The sequence below is a fragment of the Rhipicephalus microplus genome, chromosome 8 (assembly GCF_043290135.1).
Source record: "Rhipicephalus microplus isolate Deutch F79 chromosome 8, USDA_Rmic, whole genome shotgun sequence".
NCBI classification, from domain to species: Eukaryota; Metazoa; Arthropoda; class Arachnida; order Ixodida; family Ixodidae; genus Rhipicephalus; species Rhipicephalus microplus.
In genome coordinates this window covers 83,257,875-83,285,755 of record NC_134707.1, presented here as the reverse complement: position 1 = coordinate 83,285,755, position 27,881 = coordinate 83,257,875, and the positions used below count along the sequence as shown (strand labels likewise).

The following is a 27,881-nucleotide window of genomic DNA, read 5'->3' as shown; positions in this document are numbered from 1 at the left end:
TCGTCACCTGTGGCCGCAGGCAGCAGGTAATGGCTGGGGTCGAGCGAGCACATTGGGGGCACAAGGGATGACTCGGGTAGGGTCACCTGTTGTAAAGGCCTTGATGATCGTGCCGTCGATGTCGCAGGTGGGCCCGGCAGCACAGCGATGGCAGGAGTGGCCATGATTTCAGCTGTAGCTGCTGAGGAAGCGGCGCGTCTCGTCTGCCAGAAGTCCACAATAGTGGCGGCGTTCACTTGCAGGGCCTCAGAGATTCTAAGCTCCTCACAGATTCTGGTAGGCCCCAACAATGGAGCTGAAGCACTAGCCGAACAGCGATGGCACTGGCGAGGGGCGTAAATCCCGAGCGGTGTAGACTGAGCTATAGGAGCGTTCGTGCCTCGCTGTGGGTAACATGCGACACAAAAGACTACCGATGGTTGTTGAAAGCACAGCCACAGTCAATCAAGAACTGCGCCAACGGTGCATATGTGAAGAACACTTCCAACGTGCCTTATATATCTCACACACCTCTCTTTACCGGCGCCCTTGACCTGAAGGGGTAGTGCCACCACCTACAAGTGGAGAAGATAATTAGTTCTTCATGACACTAACGAACATCGAAAGTGAACGCTTAAGTAGTCTCAGCTCTAGAATACGGCTCATCGATGCCAGAATTTGAACTGACGCTGACATTAGGACTTAATTACGATGCCCCACAAACGTCACGTATACGGAATTGGCGCTACTCAGCAGGGCGAAGAGTGGCTCTTCCAGTCGGCTTCGACAGTATTCCTAGAGCAAACCCTGGAAACCACGAGGGATTTGTCTCCAGACGCCGCAGTTACATGATTTGTGTTTCGCGTTTTCCAAGTGTGCGCTGCTTCCATATGCAGCAACAGTGTAGCTCCGTTGTCTACTTAGCCGTCTATACTTATACGAGTGCGAGGGCACCGACTACGAGAACTGCTTCGCGCCCGGAATACAACGCCGTCGACGGCCGGATGTGCCCCAATGATGCTTCTCCGCTGTATACTGATACAAGTGTGGGGGCACCAACTACGAGAACTGCTGCGCGTCTGGAAAGACAACGGCATCGAGAGCCTAATGTGCAACAATGGTGTTTCTCCGCCGTCTACTGATATCAGGGTGAGGGCACCGATCACGCTTAATGCTGCTGTATTAAGCATTTGGAACGACAATGGTGTCAACGGGCTAATATGCATAAAACGTGCTTCTTCACTGGCTGCTCATAGGAGTGCGAGGGCACCCACTACGAGAACTGCATCACTCGGCGACTGGAAAGGCAATGGCGTCAACAGGTGTATGTCGCGCGCGTGACTTTGGTGCAACGAGGGACATGTCGAAAGGGGGAGCAGAAGGCGTACACGCGTTCGGGACTCGAGAATTGAACCCTGTCAATGGCGTTTATGAAGTTCAGCGCATCACGACCAAGCTGACTTTAATACCGACACCAATGCAGAATCGGAATGATCTTCCCTTCGCCGAAGCGAACCATCACCAAGGCGCTGCTCGCCAATACGACGGTGCATGCCAAGCACATCTGCAGAATGGTAACCGACCCGTGAATCGCACACTTTTTCATGCAGTGGACTATGATTTGATGAAATGATTCAGTGAAAACTCGGTTTCGATTGCACAATTTGTGAACACCTGTGGTTAGGTGCGATTTGCGCGATCCTCAGGTGTGTGCAAAGCAGTGTATCCAGAAAATGTATATATCCCCGATGTGAGTAGATATTTGTCGTGACAGAGAAGAAGGGTCATTAGGAGTCAACATTAGCGCGTCAACGTCGAAGGGTGCTGTAGCCTCTAAGCAACAATATACATATATCAGTGTGCAAAAAATTTCCAACAATTTCTTCGAAGATCCGTTTCACTTTGGTGTGAGATACATACAGAAGTGTTCGATTAATCACTTCTTTTTTTCTGTCAATTTAGGGAGTCGTTTCCTTGTTACTAAAGCATTTTGGTGTGAATTACTGACATTTTTTGTCGACAACGGTAACGAACAGAATTAACAACGGAAGTAGCTGCGCAGTGAACAGGCTGCAGTAAACGTCATAATAAATATAAATGTACGTATGTCTATGGGAAAAGATTTAAATAGCGTATTCAGTACAGCCATTCAATGCTGCCGTCTTGAAGTGTCAAAAGCTACAGAGCGCTATATTTATTGAGCTTGATTGTTTCGGCAACAGAGAACGACCGAGGATGCCGACACTATATAAAATAAAATTTAGGAAACCGTTTGTACATTTCGTTTCAGTTGCCGGGCTTAAAAATTGTTCCGCCCCACCGCTCAAAAAAACTGCGTAACAACGCGGTCATAGGCTGAAATAGTGAGGTAGGAGAAGTAGTAAAGCGTATACAAACATGTTGCTAAGAAAGACACTGGCGGTCTTACTGAATGCAGAGAGACCCGTCAAAACATTTAACCAAGCGACTTGTCTTTTTAACAATGTTTTCTTATGTTCAAATCTACATGGGCCCCAGAACCTTTGAGGTGTACAGCAGCTACATTTGTGACCTTTTTGCAACGGTGTAGTAGAACAAGATCTGCTTCCATTTCATGGCGTTCGCTGTGCGGCCTCAAGATACAGCCGCTGGGAACGATTGGAGGATTAGGCAATGAATTACGTCTTTCAATGCAGATATCGCCAGAGAAAGACTAAGAATTGCTACGCTGCTTTACTGAAGCTCTGTTACAGTGATCGCATTCATTTAAAAAGCGACTGCCGCAGAAATTAAAAGGCTGCAGTCACTGCGCCTTTGAATCACGCCAACGTTTTCACTTTCGGTGATTATCAGACAATTCTTTTTGTCATTTGTTCAGAGTGCATACTTTTTTATTGCGAGTCATCTAAAACTGCAAGTGCGAGATGGTGAGGTTCGCCTCTCGCTGCTTCGTACAGGGTGTTAATGGTTTATATAAGTAAAGGTCAGCCACCATTCCATTGAGAGGGCCAAGCCCATAAGCTTGGTGGCTGCCCGAAAAGTGTCTGTGTGTGCGTGGGGAGGAGGGGGGTTGCAGGCGAAGCGTAACGGTTTGACAAATGGACACATAACGGCAAACGTGGATTAGAAATTGAGTTTATTTTCAGCAGCTTATGGTGAATTTGCAGTCAAGCAATGACTACAAGCGAAAACTCTATTTTAGTTCAGAACTACTACGTAGGCCTAAAGATAGCAAGTGGCAAGGGATAGTGGGCCTTCACGCCGGGATGAAGACCGGAGAACACTGCCACGCACGCCGCAATTTGCCGACCCCTGATCTAAGCGATTACCTCGTCTTCTGGTTTTCTCGCGCAAGCCAAACCCCCATCGCCTCCCCAAAAACGTCAGAAGCTTGAAAAGAAGCACAGGTCAGTGATGCTGAGGTCCTGGAGTCTCGCCCGTGCAATTAGCATGACAGCCTTATTGCCTCATCCAACATTTTCGTCATCTTTATTGTGACTCATTCAATACTTTCTGAAATTGCAGCTAACGACTTCTCATATTTGTTGCTGTTATGCCCTCACGTTGTACTTCAGTAGTCTTATCTAGATGTTTCACTTTGTGTCCATTACTCAGCCCAAGTTTATCTGTGCACTTGGCTTTTTTCTCTTTGAATAGCACGACATCTTTGGGAATGCATGGCATAAGGTGCAAACAAAAACATAAACAATTAATATGATGTTTTCTTTTCTTACAGAGCCTATCCTTCACTCCTTGGAAAAAAGTGTAAGTGCCTGAAACAAGAGTGAGCATTGTACATAATTTCATCCAGCTTTCGTTTTCTGAATTACCAATAAGGTCTACGTGAATTCTGAATACACACCATACTCATTAGTAAAATGGAGACAACCGGACATTGCGACAGTGACGTGCTATCACTGCGTGCTGCGCTGCCGCGCAGACCTTCACCACTTACTGTGGCAGTGTTCCGCATTTGAAAAAGGGCGAATGGCCATACAAGCTTTGCGAACCACAAATTATCGTGAAGCGTTCCTTACAGACCCGGACACGCAGTTATTATTTGCTCACTATAGAAGTCAGAGTGGCCTGATCAGAACGGTTTAGGAGGTCCAACAAACCATAGTACTGACCTTAAGCAACCTCAGTACCAGCGATGGTGAATATAATAAGTGTAAAACCAGTGACACTGTGAACTAGTAGTGTAGTTAGAAAGTCCTGCTTATCCCCACAGAGGTCCTGTGCCTCCCCCTTTTTTTCTTTCTTCAATAAAGGACTTTCCATCCATTCATCTCAATTACCACACGCACAACACACGGCACCATATGTGTATATACTATGCTCGGCTTACGTTTGTACTCTCTCTCTGCTGTGCTTTGCTGTAAATATCCCTGCACCAAATCCACAGGTACAAGTGAGACGTGTCCGATTCTTGTGTATATCCGAACATTCACAAGGGAGGCTTGTACCTGTGAATTCATGTGGTACATCCAAACGTAGCTGAGCCCCAACCATCTCTACATTAAGAGCTTTGGTGCGAAATTCTTTTCACTTTTCACAGAAGTCATTTGCTCGTATGGTAGCCTTTTAAAAAAAACTGACATTTAAACTCACGGCTTTACTACATATAGCCTGGCGTGGCATCGCCGGCGTGACGTGACGAAACAAACGCAGGTGAGCAAGCGCATCGAGTCAAGCCGAAGTGTATTGGCACCTTGAGTGTGGCAAGTAGTCATGTGCTTACATGACACGCATCTCACGTTTATAATGTTTTCCCTAGTCACATACCTTTATCATCCATTGGCGTCTCCTCACGCCCATTTTGGTATAAGTGAAGCTAGCGAAACGGCCGTGTGTGTATCGTGAGCTCGGCATGTAGTCATGTTTTACATGACAAGCATCTCAGGATTATAATGTTTGCATCAGTCACATACCTTCATCATTCATTACCGTCCCGTAATACCAAATTTGGTATGTGTGAAGCTATTGAAACGGCGACGAGTGCATCATAGATGTTGCATGTAGTCATGTTGTTACATAACACGCATGTCATGATTTTCATGTTAGGGTCTGTCGCTTGTATTCGCCATGCGGTCATGTCATACCATACCAGTTTTGCACCATGTCATGTGAACGAAACTGCCGCAAGAGCAGCAAGACCTTGAAATTCAAATCATAAAATTTGTGACAAACATGTAATGAATTTCATGTTTGACTAGTCACTTATGCTCGTTATACAGTTATGTTGAGGCATACCGAGTTTGGTATTGATACCATTTTTGAAACGGCCAGGAGAGCTAAATGTCGTAAGCGGCTAGATAGATAGATAGATAGATAGATAGATAGATAGACAGATAGATAGATAGATAGACAGATAGATAGATAGACAGATAGATAGAGAGATAGACAGATAGATAGATAGATAGATAGATAGATAGATAGATAGATAGATAGACAGACAGACAGACAGACAGGCAGACAGACAGACAGACAGGAAGACAGACAGACAGACAGACAGACAGACAGACAGACAGACAGACAGACAGACTCGAATTCACCGAAGTTCGCTGAGAAATGCGACGCACTTAATAACAGCTCGAGGCGTATCTTACAGGAAACACCTTAGTCGGTGGTTTCTGAAAGTGATCTACATCTCAGTGTTCATATTCTGGGTTTCCAGCCCATAATTAATTTTTTTAATTTGGCGTTAATAATTAGCTGGTTACAAAAACAGGAGAGTTCTTGACGCCGTACGTGTCCTGTGACGATGAAATCACCGAAGCATGCTCTGACTTCTGCATGCGTAGTTCACTCGGTGTGGAAAATGAACGATTACAAACTACGCAGCCATCATTGTCACTTGGCTAAAAACCATTATAAGAGAAGCAAAAATTACTCATCTCTAGGCAATAAATAACATTGAAAATCTGATTCGTATCGAACTTTCTCTGTTTCAGGAAAGGCAATCTTTTGTTACAAATATTCGTCGATGAAAAAGGAGGAGCTAGACGGCATATGCTTCGCATTAACCCTTTCGGTGAGAGCTCTATGTCATTACCCTCAGTTATTGGAAAACAGACCACAGCTACTGCGTTCGCAATGCTGTAACCCAAATAACTCTGAATTGAGCTTGCCAGAGTTCGTTGGTTGCACATAGCGAGGGGAGAGGGGGTGCTCTAGCCAGCTACATAGACTTGGTCCGAACGACCGACGATGCACCAGTGGTATCTCGTCAATCTGTATTTCATTGTCCAAGTGATTTGACAGTACGACACAAACATTATCAATACATATAACCTGCCTTTTTTGAAAATGTGCCGTAGCCCATGGCATAACTTTTTCATGCGACTTGAAAAATCATATTTGCTAGGAACAGGTGACTTCAATAGTCATACATACTATGGGCCGAATTGAGAAGGGTCGCTTCATGCCTCCTCGGAGGCCGAAATGACCGTTGTCAATTTGGCCCACACACCACCTTTCTCTTCTCGATGATGTCAACACACCTACTATAACCGGTAATTCTGTGCAATATGACACAAATCCTGATTTGGAATTGAGCAGGACAAAAAAGACACCGGACTAGCACAATTTGGGTGAACCAATCAGCAGTGATGATTGCATCCTCGAAATTACGATTCCCTTACCTAATCGACGAAGAGGTCCCAGACGGGGGTACTACCTAATACCATTGAAGCTCACACACTGGAACGCATTTTGCAGGGTCACTACAAAAGTAAAAACGTCGACACTAGGCGATTGGAACCGTTCTCTCCTTACAGTACACAGACAAACCGCTAAAACAGTTCAGCGCAATGACGACAACCCACTGATTAATCGACACTTTCTAGCCCTCTGACACAAAAGACATGCGCTAATTTTTTAGATGGACGCAGAACAAATTAAATAAGCGTCTTAAGTCCCGCATAGAAGAGAGCACGCGAGAATCGCAAAAGTATGCGGACAAGTTAGCCACCGACCATTGGCTGGATATTTGTGAGCACGCAGGCAATGGCTAACACACTAGCAGAGCATGGTCCCTTTTTCCAGCTTGCTTGGGCAACCCAACCGAAAAAACCACCTAGAAGTAATACAGCTCAATAATGGGATTGACTCGCAAACTTTGGCAGAAGAAATCGCCGACCACTTGTTTCCAACAGCTATGACCATCCCTTGCGCTCATCCTCTTCCGGTATTAGCTGACGACACCTCTTCAGATCCTAACCGACCTTCCTTCATGGGAGAGCGGCGATTGGCTATGAACGCCGGTAAATTGCAGACAGCGCCATGCCGGGATGGAATAAGGAATAAGATGTTAAGAAATTTGCCCGAAGTCGAACTGAAGTTTCTCCTCGACACCATCAAATAAGCTTGGGAAACAGAAAATATACCCGCAGAGTGGAAAATGGCCACCGTATTTCCCATTCCCAAACCCATTAAGGCACCAAACGACATTGAGAATCTTCACCTGGTTTTACTGATCAGGTATACTTATGGAGCGCATGGCGCTAACGCGACTATTCTGGCAGCAGGACAGGTTCTCTCCGGTTGATCCGCGCGTCATTAGTTTCCGAAAACACATGTCTACACAAGATGCGCTGCTTGCATCGCAGGATGTTTACACCGAACACAGCACCTCTCAACTGCGCGCTGTAGTTGGCCTTATATCAAAGGTGCGTTTAACCACGTAATCCATACAGCGGTTCTTGAAGGCCTCGGGGCGATCCGACTGGGGAAGAGGTTATACAACTACGTCAAAGATTTTCTTAGCAACCGCAAAGTTGCCGCTCAGATAAAACGAAGTAAACGCACGCACGTGCTAACTCTAACGAGGCGTTCCGCAAGGGCCTATTCTGTCACCAACACTCTTTTTCCTCGCTCTCAATGGTTTGACGCGCGAAATCCGATCTGTACCAGACCTTTATTTTACAATGTGTGCGGATGACATCACCCTCTGGGCCTGAAAAGGTTTTCCAGTAAAAATGCACACACGCTACAATCAACCATTGACACAACTGCTCGATAGCTTGAAGAAAGAGGGCTCAGTCTAACCAGCGTTGAATCTGAGTTTATCGTCGTCACAAACGGGAAACTTCCTAACACTCAGGGAGACCAGCAACTCGTTACACTCTCCATACACAATAACGCTATTCCGAGGAAGCTCTGCATAAAAGTGCTAGGCTTCTAGTTGTAAAGAGGACGGCAAGTCAAAGGATTGGCGCTGACATACATTACGTAGCAAGTACACCCTATTTTGAAACGCACAACGGAAAAGTTGAGAAGCATCAAAGAACACCAACCCAGGCGCCTGACCTTAGCTTTAGCCATTCCCCGCGTCATGTATTAATATCCATATAGTGACGTCACCAACAGCCAAGAAATGAAGCTTGAGACCCTGCTTCGTCAGGTTTCTCGCACGATACCGGATATCCCTCATTATGCAAAGACTGGTAGGGTTCAAGAAATGGTGATTCTCCCAAACCTCAACAACTTGGCTCAAGTTCACCGCGAAGAACAATTCACGCGCGTCAAACATTCCGCACTAGAATACGCCTTGCTTCATGAAATAAATTACAATATATTTCCACCTGTCCCTTTTGAAGCAACCTGGCCCCCATGGGTGACGCTCGATAACATCACCGCCGAATCAGTACCACGGCACATGTATCGAGGTAACCACACAAGATGACGCGAATCTCGAGTGCAACTCCAAGAAACCACAGGAGAGTGGGTCTGGTACACGGATGCATCTGCGTCTCGTACCGGCGAAGGATTTCGAACGAAAATAGCTTCCGAAACGCCACCACTGTGATGGGGCTTTCGTTACAGCATTGTATGCAATGCATTGCAGAAATCACAGCCATAGTAGAAACAGTTACCATCACCTACCCAAGTTCCCGTAGTTTACTCACATGCACACAAAGCCAAGCAGCCTGCCGAGCCCTGGCGACAGGTGATGTTCCAGGCGCCCACAACAGCGAACTTACGAAACACTTTGCTGACCACCCTTCGTAACGCGTTCGTATACAGTGGGTACTTGGTCACTCGAGGATCAAAGGGAATGAAGTGGCACATGCCGTGTCTCGCGTAACCCTCCCAGGCTCTCCTTTGTGGTGGACGGATGAACTGAAGGGCACCGAATTACTTGCCCTCATGAGTTCAGGCGCGAACAAGTAGATGAGATGTGCAACAACCGCTAGGTATATCCCCATCCTCCTCACTCCTTGAGGAGACGCGAGGCAGCCTTGGTAAGGCGTGTCCAAACCGACTCTGTGATAACACCCCACATATAGCACTACATACAAGGCAAGGTTGGGTCTGCTACTTGCATAGCCTGTGGTAGCTTCCCGGATAACACTCACGTTCTGTGGAACCGTCCGGGTGGTCGCGCAGCCAAGGTCGAGAGCCTCAAGCACATACCCATAAATCTAAAACCTGCGATCCTGGAGGAGTGGCTGGCGGAGTCCTCTCTAGCCATCATGAAGGCACTGCTCGAACATTTAAAACTTCTAGGCATGTCTGATGGCTAGCCTTTTTTTAAAGAAACCGGAATGCGGTTCGTTTATTTTTAAAAAAGTTGTTTGCTCTCTCTTTCTCGAAGTGATCGACTGGAATCCTCTTGCACAAATAAATAATAGCACATCAACGTTATGAAAAGGCAGTGACACCTGCCGTTGCTGTCGCTTGGAGTTACTCTGCTAAAGAACTTTATAATTTTATGGAAAATTCTTGTAATATTCTGCGAAATGTAGTCTCTGATCATTTTTTTTCAGGTAATCGTCCCTCCCGTGTTGACAAAGAGTACATGGTGCTGCACGCGGATGCTAATTGTATCATTATTATTGTAGAGGAGAGTGAGTGCCCTCTTTTGTGAAAGACAATTTTGATGGTTTGAGTCGGGAGTTTTATGATGATAGTCAAGCGGGACCCTTCCGTAAACGTTATTTTATGGCTATGGTTTAATCACAGTTTTGTTTTGATGAAGTCTTTAAAAAGTAATGCTTGGAATGTTACAAAAATGGTTCCTATCACCAGTGTTTACGTAGCGTGAATGGTGTTGCACAAAGCATTGACGTACTCATATGAGGAGCCCTTTTAATACCACGTAACCTCGGCACATAAATAGGTGAAACCTTGTCTCAGTTCTTTAAGCCTATTACTTATACAAACATAGGCAAGAGCTGAACTATTTAGAGTGCCGAAGTTAGGACGCATTAACAGGCTGGTACTTATACAAAGCTTCGAGTGCACAAAGCTACACAATCGCAGCAGCATAAACACGGGTGATGATAAAAAAAACTTAGTACATAACCAGCGTTAGAGCTCAAGTCTTGTTTTTATTCTTTATTTATTAGTACCTGAAATGTCCCGCGAGGGGTAACACATAAGGTGTCGGCATAATTATTACATACTGATTTCTAATGATGCAATGAAGGATGTATGGCTTGAGCGGTGCACAATGTCGCCAGGAGGACGATTGCGATCCTTTGCAGCCTAAACAAAAAATTATTTTATGGGCGTGGCAGGGCGGGATGCCGGTCGATAAACCGTTTTGGGTGGTCATGACGGGATGAAGAATAATCGATGCTTGGGAAGGAATTCACCCATGACTTACGGCTAAGCAACCACCTACAGTTCTTACGTATCCAATTAGAAGCACGAATTGATCATGGGTGTTGGAAGTGTAGACCTCATTCAGCAAAACAGCTCCTGAATCTTGATTCAGGCCATTCGACCATTAGTAATAATGGTATTGCTTTTTCATGTTTGCATTCTGTACTGTTTAGGTCTTGCTCTTATCAGATGGGCACCAGCTTCTCGAAACTAGTGGCTAGGTTAACAGATGCAGGTTTTTGAGGACGCTAGCATCCGGCAAACTGTTCGCAAGTTGGCGTGGCTCCGCGGTGGTGGTCTAGTGGCTACGATACTGGGCTGCTGACCCGCAGGTGGCGAAATCGAATCCCGGCTGCGGCAGGTCCACTTTCGATGGATGTGAAACTTCTGTAGTTTCGTGTTCGCAGATCTTGGTGCATGTTAAAAACCCCATGTGGTATAACTTTCCGTAGCCCTCCACTGCGGTGTTTCCCATATGGATATGGTCATTTTGGGCGTTAAACTACACAATATATCAATCACCGTTCAGGCGTAGACGCCGTGTGTGCGTTTATGCCGAAGGACCTTTAAACCGCCTCCCATATTTTTCAAAGCACTTCAAGTAAACGCGCGTATCGTGCGCAGGATGCCGTTGCGATCAAGGATTCTGTACGTGGTAGCACTACGAGCCACCGGCGCGCCACAAATAACCAGAAACAATTTCTCCTCCTTTCTGGGCATTTCCGGCATAGAGTTTCTCACAAATGCCTAGAGGTAAGTGTGGAGCCACCCTCTATGCGAATTTTAAGGGGTGATGTTGCAGCGCTGGGAATGACGGTATAAGTGTCTGCGAGGCTTGTGTTGGCTGGTGTTGAGTGAGGCTTCGGCTCAAAAGCGAACATGACCGCTTAAATAAAGCTTCTCTAATACAGAACACTTATAAGGAGACCTCATTCACGCGTATGATATTGCTACGATACTGAGGATGCGCGTGGAAGAAGAGGAGAACGAGGTGGGCACGAGCAGTGATCGGCCATATCCCTGGACTCTCGCATTGATCATCTCCTGTAAATAAAGGCATCCATCGCACCGTAACAAGATTGGTGGAAGGTGCGGGGTACAGCGGAGCGATCCAAGTCCAACGATCACGGAAGCGCTACCTCAAGAACTACGCCGAAGCCGCCGACTGGCTGGTCTACCACCGCTCTCTATGGATCCGATTGCTGACGGCGACACCACGCACTCTTCGTCTGGCGCTGCGTGGCCCCGGCACATGGTACCACGGAGCTTCTCAGGGAGGGTCGGAGAAGACGTTGACGAATGGCTGAAACACTTCAACCGTGTGAGTAAATACAACTGTTGGGATGCGGCCTCCCGGTTGTCCAACGTCGGATTGTTTCTTCAAGGGACGGCGTTGGTGTGGTTTGAAAACCACGAAGAAACAATAATGACCTGGGAAGCGTTTGAGAAAGAAATAGCGAGCTGCTTCGGGGACCCATTGATGAAGAAGAAGCGCGCTGAGCAAACTTTGATGCAGCGTGCTCAAGTCCCCGGTGAAACATGCACAACGTACATTGAAGAGATCCTGAAATTGTGCAAGTCTGTAGACCCACGCATGAAAGAAGACGACAAGGTAGGGCATCTTCTCAAAGGGGTTGCTGAGGATGTCTACAATTTCCTCATCGGCAAGGACACCTTGGCGTCTGTAGCGGACGTAATACAACACTGCCGCACGTTTGAGACACTGAAGGCTAGGCGCATCACTCCCAAATTTGGTAGACTTGCCAACGTCACCACCGTTGCAAGTGTCGACGTCCCTCCAACATCCCCCTGTGATCTTGCCTCAATGATCAGGCAAATCGTACGCGAAGAACTTGGACGACGTGATGCTGTCAACCCGCCGAGAGCACCTGCTATCAACACCTCCCCGCCATACGACGCAATGTGTGCTGCCGTTGATGCCACGCTATATGATGTGCCCCAATCAAGAGCACCAGAGCCCCCAACCGACAACTTACATCATCGCCGTGGTTTCCAGAACGCCTCCCGCCAACCACCTACAATGGTGTCTTCGTGGGACGATCATGGGCACATGGCGCCTCGTGGAAGGTTTGGCGACGTGCGTGAGGCCCCTGTGTGCTATAACTGCGGTTTCCGTGGACATGTGGCTCGATTCTGTGGTCAAAGGCGTCGCCCCCAGCAACGCTACTACGAGGGACCATCACCTTCTTCTCGACAAAACCGCTGGCGCGGTGGTATGCGTTCAATGCGGGACGCGTACGATGGGGACGGTTTCCAGCAAACGACCCACAGTGATACACATGTAGGACGCAATTTCCACCGGAATTTACGCAACGACTCGCCTTCCTCCGTGCGAAGCTTGACGCCCCCCACAACACGCCGGTTCCGTTCCCCATCTCCTGGTCGACGCGTCACCTCCCCGCCTCCGGGAAACTAGGTGGTGCGGCCAATGGAGGTGAGGTCGCCGAACATTTGTCACTACATCCGCCTATGCCTCCACCCGTTATTATGACTCAAAATAGGGTCCCCGTGCTTATTGATGGACTTCCTACGATGGCTTTGATAGATACTGGAGCAGCTGTTTCAGTAATGAGTCTTAACTTCAAATTGCGGCTAGGACATAAAGTGATGTTTTGCTGGGACAGTTGTGCATCATTTCGTGCAGTGAGCGGGGAGACATTGTGCCCGATCGGTGTGTGTGTTGTTAGTGTCACTTTGGGTGACAAGGTCTTCGAGGCTGAATTCGCCGTCCTGACCAGCTCCACCCATGACATCATCTTGGGCATCGATTTTCTACGCGAGTGCGGGGCTACTGTAGATTGCGGTGCTGGCGAGATTATGCTATCGGCATTTACTGACGATCCTAGGTGTTGTCAAGGATCTATCACCGTCATTGAGGATGTTGTCTTGCCGCCCAACTCGATGAAGACCGTACGCGTTGACGCCTCTGCCTCGGACGCCGGAAAGTTTGATGTTCTTGTGGAGCCCATTCCTCTTAATTGCGCCAAGAAAAATGTGCTCATTCCACATTGTGTTCTGTCGATCAGTGATGGGCGATCGGCCTTATGGGTGTCGAACTATTCAAATGAACCTGTTATGCTACCCGGTGGAATGCGACTCGCCCGCTTCGAACAAAATGTGACTAGTTTCATTGCATCTTTAAGTGACGAGAGAGTAGATCCTATTTGTGCAACGTACCATACAGAAGCCAACTTTCTGAGTATGGTAAACAAATCGCTAACATCAGAAAAACGTCAAGCTTTGGTCGAAGTCCTTGCGAAGCACGCTACTATATCTGACTTTGCGCAGAAAGAAGAGCAAATAAGTGTACCCGAGTGGCGTACTCGCCATGGGATTGACACAGGATCCGCTCACCCTATCCGGCAGAAACCATACCGTGTCTCATCTGCGGAGCGCAAGGTCATTACTCAACAGGTAGAAGAGATGTTAAAGAAAAGGGTTATTCAAGAGTCGTGTAGCCCTTGGGCTGCCCCTGTGATTCTTGTCCGAAAGAAGGATGGTACATGGCGATTCTGCGTGGATTACAGACGGCTCAACTCTGTTACTAAAAAGGATGTCTACCCGCTTCCCAGGATTGATGATGTCATCGATTGTTTACATTCGGCATCGTACTTCTCATCCGTGGATTTGAGATCTGGTTATTGGCAAATACCCATGCACCCGAATGACAAAGAGAAAACGGCCTTCATAACCCCAGATGGTCTATTTGAATTCAATGTAATGCCGTTTGGCCTATGCAACGCTCCAGCCACGTTTGAGCGCTTCATGGACTCTGTGTTACGTGGACTAAAGTGGGAAGTTTGTCTTTGCTACCTGGATGACATTATAATATTTGGCCGTACATTCGATGAACACAACCATCGTCTAGACATTGTTCTCACCTGCCTTGAGAGAGCTAAGCTCACCCTGAACTCTAAGAAGTGTCACTTTGGCAGCCGCGAGACTCTCGTTCTCGGTCACCTGGTGGACAAGCATGGCGTTCGACCCGACCCCCAGAAAGTCGCAGCAGTCAGCAGCTTCAAACAACCTCAGTCGGTACGAGAGTTGCGAAGCTTTTTGGGCCTATGCTCGTACTTCCGTCGCTTCGTGCCCAGGTTCGCCGACCTCGCTTACCCTTTGACGTCCCTACTCAACAAGAACGCTCCTTTTCGGTGGTCAGCGGAATGCGAGTCGTCTTTTTCGCAACTCAAGTTTGCTCTTACGTCAGGGCCCGTACTTCGCCACTATAACCCATCTGCTGCCACAGAAGTTCATACCGACGCCAGTGGTGTAGGTATTGGCGCCGTATTGGTCCAACGCCATGGAGCTGCTGAACACGTCGTTGCCTATGCCAGTCGCTGTTTAAGTAAGCCGGAGCGAAACTATACTGTCACAGAGCAGGAATGTCTCGCGGTCATATTCGCCGTGCACAAGTTTCGCCCTTATATCTATGGCCGCCGCTTCTCGATTGTCACGGACCACCATTCTTTATGTTGGCTCACTGGACTACGGGACCCATCTGGTCGTCTTGCTCGTTGGGCATTACGATTGCAAGAACACGACTTTGAAGTCTGCTACAAGAGCGGTCGTCGTCATGCCGACGCTGATTGCCTTTCACGACTTCCCCTTCCGACAACCGAGTGTGACGCTGACAACTTTGATGAATATTTGGCTGTAGTAGATACTCCGTTCCCCGACCTAACAACTTTTCGAGCAGAGCAACGCAATGACAACAGTCTCGCTTCTTTCTTTATTTCCGGAACGAACGGTCAACGTGGTTTCGTCGTAAAGGATGGCGTTCTCTACAAAAAGAATTATTCCGGCGTAGGCCCTCGCCTACTTGTAGTTGTGCCTACAAGTCTTCGACAACACGTACTTCGAGCAATGCACGACGACCCAACATCTGGCCATATGGGTTTTTCTAGGACATTTTATCGCACGCAAGAACGCTTCTTCTGGCCGAAGATGCGTAAAAGTGTGACTGCATACGTTGCGAGCTGTGAGCAATGTCAACGCCACAAGCGTCCTACAACTCCGCCAGCCGGACTACTTCATCCCATAGCACCCCCGAGTTCACCATTTGACGTCGTAGGCGTCGACCTGCTCGGCCCTTTTCCGCGATCAACGAACGGCAACCGATGGATTATTGTGGGCGTTGACCACCTCACACGTTACGCCGAAACTGCGGCGATTCCTGCGGCAACGGCCACTCAAGTTTCACAGTTCATGCTGTCACACGTTATATTACGCCATGGATCCCCCCGTGTCATCATCAGTGATCGCGGGCGGCAATTTGTTGCCGATGTAGTTGAGGACCTCCTTCGTCTTGCTTCGTGCCATTTTCGTCACACTACCCCGTATCACCCGCAGGCTAATGGTTTGACGGAACGAACAAATAGGACTCTCGTCAACATGATTTCCATGTATGTTGATTCTGGACACAAAACATGGGACGCGATTTTGCCATTTATAACTTTCGCCTACAACACTGCACAGCACGAAACAACGAGATACAGTCCATTTTATCTGCTCTACGCACGCCAACCCCGCACAGCTCTTGACACTATTCTTCCTTTTTCCGAGACTGATCAACCTACTCTCGCCGAAACCATTTGCCGCGCAGAAGAGGCCCGGCGCATCGCCTGTCTTCGAACTTTCGTCTCACAGAAACGCTCCAAAAACCGTTACGACAGAAGTCACCGGCACGTATGGTTTGAGAAAGGGGATTTGGTGTGGCTTTGGACGCCGCTTCGCAAGCGCGGCCTCTGCCAAAAGTTTCTGGCCAACTACACCGGTCCGTTTGTTGTCTTGGAACGTCTAAGCGATGTCACGTACGTGATATCTCAGCTGTTGTCAACTGGCCGCCGCTCAAGCAAGACCAACGTCGTTCATGTTGCCCGTTTAAAACGCTATCATCATCGCAACGAAGCCTAACTCGCCCGGTGGGCATCGTCTGCAAAGGGGGAATTGCTACGATACTGAGGATGCGCGTGGAAGAAGAGGAGAACGAGGTGGGCACGAGCAGTGATCAGCCATATCCCTGGACTCTCGCATTGATCATCTCCTGTAAATAAAGGCATCCATCGCACCGTAACAATATTATAAAATGAAAATACACTTACCTTGATGGCACGAGTAAACGGTGAAGGAAAGAAAAACGTGACTTGAACGTGGCGGAGGGAACTCTCGCTTTGTCGTTTGCCTGCCATGTTTAGCAGCCACTGGTTACTTATCATGCTTCGTAAAATTTTACATCAACGCAGAAGGTTTTAGTGTTTAATACAACACGTTTTTGTGCAATGACAAAAATAAATAGCTTATTACATACATTTTAGTAAAAAATGAATCATTTCAACGTGGAGCCAGACGCATCTTCCAGGTATACAAATCCGAGTCAAGTTAGAAGCTCACGTATCCCGTTGTTCCCTTGCATCCAGCAGCTCACTAGCGCTAGATTTTCTTCTAGGTATGATTGTGCGAAACTCTATGCTTTCAAGCCTCCGCGTGACGCGCCGTGCCACATCTCCGCTGCGCCAAGCCAAATATGCCAAATATGCTGTCGAGCAAGAGCCTACGACTTCTGTTCAGTCTGAAAGCAGCTGTCTGCACTGCTTCTTGTTCGTCGTGTTGCCTGCATGCGTGTAACAAACACTTGCGGGGCACGGCGTGCCCCAGTACGGGTCCATCGCGTTGAAAATCCTTTAAAGGCATGCACACAACGCAGGTTACATACCGGCATGACTACGGCAACCACGGTTTGCCAACAAGCACGCAACTGACGGAATCGACGGTTGCAGTCGCAGCAACCGGAACTAGACGGTGTTTCAAGCAGTGCGTCGGTGATGACGTACGCAACGCGAGATTGAAAGGGACGCTCGGCGAGAGGGCAAAGTGGCATGGGAAAGAATACCAGCGGAGGAAAGCGCAGGAAAGAGCGAAAGGTGTGGTCGTGACGGTTTCGATAATAAAACGCGTTGAACTCCGCTATTATACTGCATCGTTTTGAAAAATACTCACAGCTCCGTGTTCGTCGTACACTCGTGCCCTCACAACAACTGACTTTCGACCTCTGGGTGGTTTATGGGCCCTTTAAATCTAGTGGTTTCCAAAAAGGCCATTACGATGTTAGATATCACGTAGCCATTTGAAGAGTACTGATCAAGTGCACTGGGATTAGAACTTAGCTTGAGTTTAGAGCCACATTGTTGCAAAACACAAAAATAAGTAACTGGGAATGAACTAAATATTACGAAATCGCATGTGCTGCAAAACTTCACCTGCGAATTTAGTTGTGTACCAAATTATAAATTATTAATAACGTTAGACAATTCAAGTAAAGCAAGCTGCAGCCGTCTTGGAAGAAAACAGTGCTTGCAGTAGGTAGCGAAGCACTAGAAGTGATAAACATGTGAACGTGGCACAGGCAGTCACCGAAGAGCCGAATCATGAAATTACAATAGTGGTTGCAGCGCTGCTAACCCAATTTTATAAACATTACATATGCACTCCATTGATACAGCCGCCACGTCAGTTTAACGTCAATTGTGGTTAGTTGCCATGCGCTGAAGTTGATTTATGTAGCAGTGTCCAGGACGAGCATCCTGGCGAGCATCAGCGCGTCATATCAGTTTCTGGTGTTGCTAACACGCATGTTCCAGTTGGCATGGTTGCGCATTTGCTAACAACTGGTTATATAAACATCTGCAACTCTTCAACATATGTGTTTGCATGCAACATTTGTACGTATATTTAGCGTCATTTTATGACGTGTCACTCAATAAAAAAATTGCAACACGGTCACCTTCTCTCCGCATGCTTCGCGTAACGTCTATTCCCAGGTACGTGGGATCTACCGAATTTTTGTCTGTCAGATTTTTCAATGAGTACTTATTATCAGTGTCACGCAAAAAGCTGTACAAAGATGTTTGTCATACAATTTCACCCGTTCCAATTTAGAGGGCCATATACCGTGGAGGTCAATGACAGGACGTGCTAAAAAGGGTTAAAATAATGCAAGTGGCTCCTGCCACAAAACCTTTTCTTTTAGGCTTCACACCGGCTCTTTGCACGTCAAAGTATTTCTAGAAGAGTGGTGTGTCTTTTTACCTTGGGGGTCAGACTGTTTCATTTGTAAAAAGACAAACTATTTACCGCGTTTTTTTTGCATTGCTGGAAGGGAGTGTATTTTTGCGATGTATTGCAGAGGACCATCAAAAAGGAATTCCCGCTACAACCTTACGGTATCAGATTTGTGCTGGTTGAAAGTGAGGCTGGTTTGCCATTTGACCTAATAATGTTAACAGGCCTCCACTGTTTATGGCGGGCCCGTATGGCAGGACATCACTGTGATTCAGATGCACGATCCGAAAGAATGTACTTTCGAGAGTGCATGGTGAAATTTGTGGAACTTACGAAAACACTGGAGTCTGTTCCTGAGTGGTTGTCGAGGGTGGAGCTATTGACAACTCTCAAGGAATTTCAAAGCTAGTGTCTATTCGGTAGGATGGCCATAACTTGTTTTCGCGATCTTTACGGCATTGTTCATGTACACAGTGTCTCGAAATAGGCAATAAAACAAAAAAACAAACAAAAAAGACAGCGTAGCTCAGTGGTAACGTACTGGGCTGGCACCGAGCGGACCCGGGTTTGAGCCCACTGTGTCTTTGGTGTTAGCATTGTTTTCTAATTTCGCGCGATGTGGTTACGGACAGCGGTGGTGGCAGAACCTGCACGTGACCCGAGTTGTGATCTCATAACAGCTCCCGCTGTAATGTCGCACCCACAGGCTACAATGTTTTTCATTTTTATCGATATCAAGCTACGTAGGATCCAGATGATGCCTTCGAAATTTCTTACGTCATAGTGTTCGGTGCGGGAACCTCAAAGTGACGTCGCTACTCGAATTCTCTTCTCGCGCCTTTTCTCGTTTACTGAGGGTTGTTTAGCGGTAAGAGTGGTGTCCTTGGAGTTGTGAAATAGTAGTTAACTAAGGTGAGCACCGATGGCGTAATGGTTAAAACATCAGCCTCGCATGCAAAAGGTCCGTGCCTCAAATTCTGGTGCCACGCACTTCCCAACTGGATTTATAAAAAGTCCGCATGCTGATGAAACTGCATTAAGAGGCCTGGGTGCGGCCTCATCAGTGACCACCGCCGGTAACGCACTCCCTCCCCAGAGAACGAGTGGCCACCCTGGTGCACTATGTGGCCACTACATCCTACATGCATACGTCAATTACCTCACGGCTCCTAGTCCCCAGCGGCTGCAAAACAACTGGCCATGGCGGTGGTCAAGTTTTCAACGCAGCAGAGGGTGCTAAGAATCATGGGATCTGGACAGGCCGCCATTGGAACCCGAATAAGGGAATGTTTAACGCTAGAACCTTATCTTGTGAGGCAAGTCTAGCTGTACTATTCGAGTAGCTAGAGGGCGCTATATGGGATGTAATAGGGCTCAGTGAAGTTAGGAGGGCATATGAGGCCTATACAGTGCTACAAAATGGGCACGTCATTTGCTATCGGGGCTTGGCTGACAGAAGACAACAGGGAGTGGGGTTCTTTATCCTCAGATAGCTGGCAACATAGAGGAATACTATAGCAACAATGGAAGGGTGGTACGTATCGTAATTAAACTCAAGAGGTACAAGATAAAGGTGGCACCACAGGCTTATGCGCCTACGTCCAGCCATGATGACGCGTCAGTTGTAAGCTTATACGAAGATGTGGAATCAGCAATGAGTAAGGTAAAAACACAGTATACTATACTGATGGGAAACTTCATTGCAGAACTAGTGAAGAAACAGGCTGGAGGCTAGGCAGTATTGTGACTGGCGCCCGAGCTGACGAGGGAGCGGCGCTCTTTGGATCTTCAAACAAGTAGCCGACCGGCCGGCTGCCTATGACCGCCAGGCATTGTCCCTCCTAGCCGGAGGCTGAGACGTCGCGTCGCCACGACACCGTAAGCCGTTCGAGAGGGTAGAACAAGTACAGCATCTTCCTTGGAAGAGACCGTGGCGGCCACCGCAAATCGCCCCGCTAATTAAGCGAGCAGTTCGGCGGACCCTTTGAAGTATGCTGTTTTGAGTTTGGGACCCCTCGACCAGCAGCACACGACGAGGAAGAGCCCCACTGGCGCTACCTTGGATTGCAGTGATCACGGTGCAATCTTGGACGTTCACGTTGGCCGTGCATGCTCGTTTCCCTCGCCAATTGTGTGTGATATGTGATTGGACAGTACCATCTGAACGTGCTCCCTGATCTAGGGATGTGGGGAGCACATACGCTTTGTAATGAGCCACCCGGCTCATTCGAAGCAGCGCCACTTAGAGGCACTCCTGATTCGGGAGCTTGCCATGTAAGAAAGAGCTCGTCATGTACGAGAGCTCACCTTGTATATATTGTAAATTAACCCTCATCAAGTCTCTCTTCCTCCTGCCTCGACAACATCTTCCCGGACCTCCAGTGCCTGCAAACCCCGGTCACAGCAGCAGTAGGAGATTCACAGAACGTAATAATTTACGGATTTTGAATACCTTCTACCGAAAGTGAAGGAACCTTAAGTGGACATGGAGGAACCATGATGGCGAAAATAAGAACAAAATAAACTTTATACTCAGTGCACACCATGGCATCCTGCAGGATGTAAAAGCACCTGGCAAGGTACGATGCAGTAACCATAGAATGGTACGCTCTCGAATTCACCTATACTTGAAGAAGGAACGACAGAAACTGATACGCAAGAAGCCAATCAAGGAGCTAGCACTGAGAGGGAAAGTACAAGAATTCAGTCTCACCTCAGAACAGGTACTCGGCTCTTACAGAAACAACCAGCTTTAGCGTTGACGCAATGAATGATACTCCGACAAGTATCATTACAGAGTGTGCATTGAAAGTTGGATGTACTGTAATTAGACAGGACACTTGCAAGCTGTCCCAGGAAACGAAGACTCACATTAAAAAGCGTCAAAGCATGAAAGCCTCAAGCACAACAGACAAAATAGAGTTCGTAGAGTTTTCGAACTTGATTAATAGGAATAAGGTGTGCGATGTAAGTAGGTATAACATGGAGAGAATTGAACACGCTCTCAAGAACGGAGGAAGCGTCAAAGCAGTGAAAACTTAGGATAGGCAAAAAACCATATGTATGCACTAATGCACAAGGAAGGCAAAGCAACTACCTAAATGAATGGGCTAGTAAAATTAGTGGAGGAGTTTTACAGAGAACTGTGCAGTAGCCAGCACAACCACGACTTCAGTATAAGAACTAGCAGTAACCCAGATGACGCCTCACCAGTAATAATAGAAGTAGTCAGAAAAGCCTTGGAGAGCATGCAAAGAGGCAAAGCTGCTGGTGAGGATCAGGTAACATCAGATCTGCTGAAAGATGAAGGGCACATTGTGTTAGAAAAACTAGCGACCTGTTTACGAGGTGTCTCCTGGCGGGAAGAGTACCAGAGTCTTGGAAGAATGCTAACATCATCCTAATACATAAGAAAAAAGATGACAAGGACTTGAAGAATAACAGGCCGATCAGCTTTCTCTATGTAGTATACAGGCTATTTACAGAGGTAATTGCTGACAGAATTAAGGCAACATTAGAATTCACTCAACCAAAGGAAAGAGCAGGATTTCAAACAGGCTACTCAACAATCGACCACATTTTTACTATCAATCAGGTAATAGTGAAATGCTCAGAATACAGCCAACGACTGTACATAGCCTTCATATATTACGAGAAGGCGTTTGATTCACGAGAATGCGTTTGATTCAGTAGAAATCTCAGCAGTCTTGGAGACACCGCGAAATCAGGGCGTCGACGAAGCAAATATAAACAACCTGGAAGAAATCTAGAGGGGATAAACTGCTCCATAGTGCTTCACAAAGACAGCAACAGAATACCAATCAAAAAGGGTGTAAGTCAGGGGGATAAAATCTCCCCAATGATATTTACCGCGTGCTTACAGGATGTTGTCAGACGCCTAGAATGGGAACAGTTAGGAATAAGTGTTAATGGAGAGTACCTTAGTAACCTGCGCTTCACCGATGGCATTGCATCGCTGAGTAACTCAGGGGACGAATTGCCACTCATGATGACGGAGTTAGGCAAGGTGAGCAGAAAAGTAGTTTTTAAAATTATACTGCAGGAAACGAAAGTAACGTACAACAACCTCAAAAAAGAGCAGCGCTTCGAGATATGTAATAGTGCACTTGAATTTGTAAATAACTATGTGTACTTAGGACAGGTAATAAACATGGAGCGAACCACGAGATTTAGGTAAATAGAAGAATAAGAATGGGGTGGAGCACATTTGGCAAGCACTCTCGAATCATGACAGGTAGACTGCCACTATTCTTCAAGAGGAAGGTATACATCAGCTGCATCTTGCCGGTACCTAACTATGGAGCAGGAACCTGGAGACTTACATAGAGGGTTCAGCTTAAATTGAGGACGACGCAGCGAGCAATGGAAATGGAAATGGTAGGTGTAACCTTAAGGGACAAGAAGAGAGCAGAGTGGATTAGGGAACAAACTGGGGTTAAAAATATCATACTTGAAATCAAGAAGAGGAAATGGACATGGGCCGGGCATATAACACGTAGACAGAATAACTGTTGGTCATTAAGGGTAACTAACTGGATTCCTAGAGAAGGCAAGCTGGTTTGGGGGAGAGAGAAGGTTAGGTGAGCAGATGAGATTAGGAAGTTTGCGGGTATATATTGGCAGCAGAAAGTACAGGACTGATTTACCTGGCGGAACATGGGAGAGGCCTTTGTCCTGCAGTGGATGTAGCCAGGCTTATGATGATGATGAATAAGCGAAAAAGCTTTTTAAATGCGAAGCAATTTTTGCGAACTTCGGCGACTTTCAGCGTATCTATCTATCTATCTATCTATCTATCTATCTATCTATCTATCTATCTATCTATCTATCTATCTATCTATCTATCTATCTATCTATCTATCTATCTATCTATCTATCTATCTATCTATCTATCTATCTATCTATCTATCTATCTATCTATCTATCTATCTATCTATCTATCTATCTATCTATCTATCTATCTATCTATCTATCTATCTATCTATCTATCTATCTATCTATCTATCTATCTATTCACCTACGACATTTAGCTTTCCTGGCCGTTTCAATAACGGTATCGATAACAAACTTGGTATGGCACAACATGACTGTATGACGAGCATATTTGACTAGTTTTAACATGAAGATCATGATATGTATATCATGAATGTCATGATTTACATTTCATGGTTCTGATGCTCTTGCGGTAGTTTCTTTGTCATGACATGTTTCAAAACTGGTATGGTGTGACATGCTTGCATGGCGAACACAAGTGACCGACCTTAACATGAAAATAACAGCATGCGAGTCATTGACTGCATGACTACATGCCACGCTCATTATGCACTCGCGGCCGTTACGCTATAGAGTCACACATACCCAAATTTCGTATTACGGTACATGAATGCATGACTAAGGTAAGCGAGTATAGCAAACATGTTAATCATGTCATGCGTGTCATGTAAAAACATGACTACATGCCATGCTCATTATGCGCTGGCGGCCGTTTCGCTAGCGTCACATATACCAAATTAGGTATTACAGTACGTGAATGGATGACGAAGGTATGCGACTGGTGCAAACATGATAATCATAAGATGCCTGTCATGTAACAACATGACTACGTGCTACGCTCATGATGCACTTGCGGCCGTTTCGTTAGCTTCACAAGTGCCAAATTCAGTATTACGTGATGCGAGCGAACGACATAATTAAATGACACATCCAAACATGATTACATGCGACACTCATGGTGCGCTCGCGGCCGTTTCGCTAGCTTCACATATGCCAAATTTGGTATGACGTGACGTCAATGAATGACGAAGGTATGCGACTGGTGCAAACATGATAATCATAAGATGCCTGTCATGTAACAACATGACTACGTGCTACGCTCATGATGCACTTGCGGCCGTTTCGTTAGCTTCACAAGTGCCAAATTCGGTATTACGTGATGCGAGCGAACGACATAATTAAATGACACATCCAAACATGATTACATGCGACACTCATGGTGCGCTCGCGGCCGTTTCGCTAGCTTCACATATGCCAAATTTGGTATGACGTGACGTCAATGAATGACGAAGGTATGCGACTGGTGCAAAGATGATTTATTTATTTATTTATTTATTTATTTATTGTACCCTCAGGGCATACAGCATTTTAGAGGGGAGTGGGTTTAGAAGACAAAAAATACAATTGAAACGTGAAAAACAAATCACATTCAGTACATGCGTACAACACTTGAGAACAACGTGTAAATGAAGCACCGTGACAACAGGAAGCACCGCGACAAATCAAACAAGGAATCAAAAAATCAAACAAGGAAGCACCGCGAAAAAAAAAATTACAACATGGCACAACGTATTTGCGATACACAAATGAACGGTAACCGAACAGCAGCAAACAAAACCAGGGAAAAAGAAAATGCGTTGAGCACATCAATGCATAAAATTTTCGAGTGCCGCCCGAAAGCGTTCATGATTAGTAATCGTGACTAGTGACGCAGGCAGGTTGTTCCAATCGTGGCATGTTTTTGGTAAAAAAGAATGGGAGTATGTTACGGTGTTTTGGCGCGGAATATGAACCTTGTAATGATGGTCGAGGCGTTCAGATAGGAAAAAAGGAGGGTTGAGCCAACGTGATTTAAGTATGGGGTTATGGTCGTACGCTTTATGCAGCACACAAAGGCGAGCAAGTTTCCGGCGAGTAGCAAGAGTAGCAAGGTCAAGGCTGGATTTCATGTTAGTAACACTAGAAGTGCGGTGATAGTTAGAAAGTATGAACCTCGCGGAGCGGTTTTGCACAGCTTCAATTTTATTAGATAGTGTTACATAGCCAGGGTCCCAAACTGAGGAAGCATATTCAAGCCTAGGGCGCACGTAGGTTATATATAGCTGATAATGATATGATAATCATAATATGCCTGTCATGTAAGAACATGACTACGTGCTACGCTCATGATGCACTTGCGGCCGTTTCGTTAGCTTCACAAGTGCCAAATTCGGTATTACGTGATGCGAGCGACATAATTAAATGACACATCCAAACATGATTACATGCGACACTCATGATGCACTCGCGGCCGTTTCGCTAGCTTCACATATGCCAAATTTGGTATGACGTGACGTCAATGAATGACGAAGGTAGGTGACTGGTGCAAACATGTTAATCATGCGATGTGTGTCAAGTAAGAACATGAGTACTTGCCACAGTCAAGGCGCCAATACATTTCGACGTGACTCGGCGCGCGTACGCTCCGGCGTTCGTTTTGTCGCGTCACACCAGCGTTGCCATGCTTAGCGCTGGTCCTACCATATACTCACAGGCACGCGCTGCGCTGCGTCGACTTCACGCATGCACGTTGGAGCACGTCCAGCGTCCCTCTGTCAAAAAAATTGGCAGATCCCACGTACCAGGGAATCGACGTTATGCGAAGCATGCAGAGGGAAGGTGAACGTGTTGCTATTTCTTTATTTAGCGACACGTCGGGAAACGACGCTAAATATATGTACCAATGCTGCACGCACAGACATATCTTGAAGAGTTGCAGATGCTTGTACAACGAGTTATTTGAACTTGTGCAACGATGCCAACTGTAACATGCGTAATAGCGACACCAGAAGCTGATATGAAGTGCTAATGTTCGCGAGGAGGCTGGCCCTGGAAACTGCCACATAAATCAACCTCAGCGCATGGCAACTAATCACAATTGACGTTAACCTGAAGTGACGGCTGTATCGAAGGAGTGTATATGTAATGTTTATAAAATTGGGTAGGCAGAACTGCAACCACTATTGACGTTTCACGAAGATTAGTGTCTATTTGAAAAGTAGTTCCGAGAGCTGGCGTAGCTTTCAGGTAAAATGCTTCATTGCCACGCAGTATGCTTGGGTTCGATTCCAGCTGGAACCCTAACATCTACTTTTTGTATTCGTCAGGTCGACGCTACCGATGTCACATATTTCTTAACACTCGTGCGTTAAAATTGCCTATGTGTGTTCTCGTCATTCCTTGGTAGATACTAAGTGTGAATCACGCGCGGCACATACCGGCATACCAGAAGCACATACCAGCCCGTTAGTAAGTGCCACTGTCTGGTGGGAAGCGTTTGACGACGCAGCGATGGGATTGTGACATTAATTATGTCTTGATCAGCACGTCGTAATTGTCAAACCATCTTACCATCCCGTGCTAATTTTTGTTCACACCAAGTTAAGGGGGTGACCATGAGAGCACCCAAACGTAAGCGGCTAGATAGATAGATACGCTCAAAGTCGCCGTTCGCTAAGAAATTCTTCGCATTAAAAAAAAAGAGAAAGACGCAGTGCTGTTTGGATAACGCATCGGTGCGAAATGCAGCATGTCGCATTTCGCGCCGGTTGCGGTCGTGCCGTGCTATAGTGAGGCTGCGCCGACGGACGCTGGTCACGCCGGTTGCGCCTGGCCTCAGAATGCTGACGTTTTGCTAACGTAGAGTGGCTGTGCGCAGCGTGCACGCTTGTCAACATTACTTTGGAGTATATTGGGTCCTTAATGATGGCCGTTTCGCTAGCTCCATATATACCAAGTTTGGTGTTACGTGACGTCAATGGATGACGAAGTAGCTCCACATGTACAAAATTTGGTATCACGGGACGTGAGTAGATGACGAAGGTAAACAACACATCCAAACATGATAATCATGACGCGGAAGTCATGTACGGCATAATTTACCTACTCTTTGTAACGTTGTGCTGATTTTAAAGTGACATAGCAACCTAGCTCATTCGTGCTTCGCACATCACTGATTCCCACTGTACGTGAGATCTGCAAATTTTTATTTTTTTGCTCTTAAGTATCCCTTTAAGCCCCGTTCTTTTAGTGTCTTTAACTAGCTTCTCAAGTTCAGTTTTTGGAAGGACACTTCAACAATGCAGCGGCGAGAACAACTACGGTGCTGGTAACTTTGCATATTTAAAATTATCCTCGAGCCCACTGCAAGTGTAGTCATGAAGTACCCACTTGTTCGTTGGTGGCAAGACATACTTTAAATAAGTTTCATGCGTTAACACGGTATTATCCTTTCAGGAACGCGAGACTGCGTGTTCTGGACAAAGGAAAGCCTCGTTGGAACAGACCTATTAGAGTGTGATTTTGTTTTCAAGTACAATTGTAATATGCCTGTCAAGGTGACTGAGAGCCTAGAAGAGTGCAAATAGAATGCCTTGTAAATAAATGCCAAGTTTTAGCGA

General features: G+C 46.5%; 1 protein-coding gene across 1 annotated transcript; it reads left to right on the top strand.

Moving 5' to 3' along the window:
- Positions 1-162: 162 nt before the first annotated feature.
- On the top strand, positions 163-27,881 carry LOC142768296 (uncharacterized). The gene is made up of 5 exons (XM_075870257.1): positions 163-276; positions 3,695-3,723; positions 5,913-5,992; positions 9,729-9,809; positions 27,718-27,881. The coding sequence occupies exons 1-5, from the start codon at positions 163-165 to the stop codon at positions 27,846-27,848; spliced, it is 435 nt and encodes a 144-aa protein (XP_075726372.1). The 3' UTR covers positions 27,849-27,881.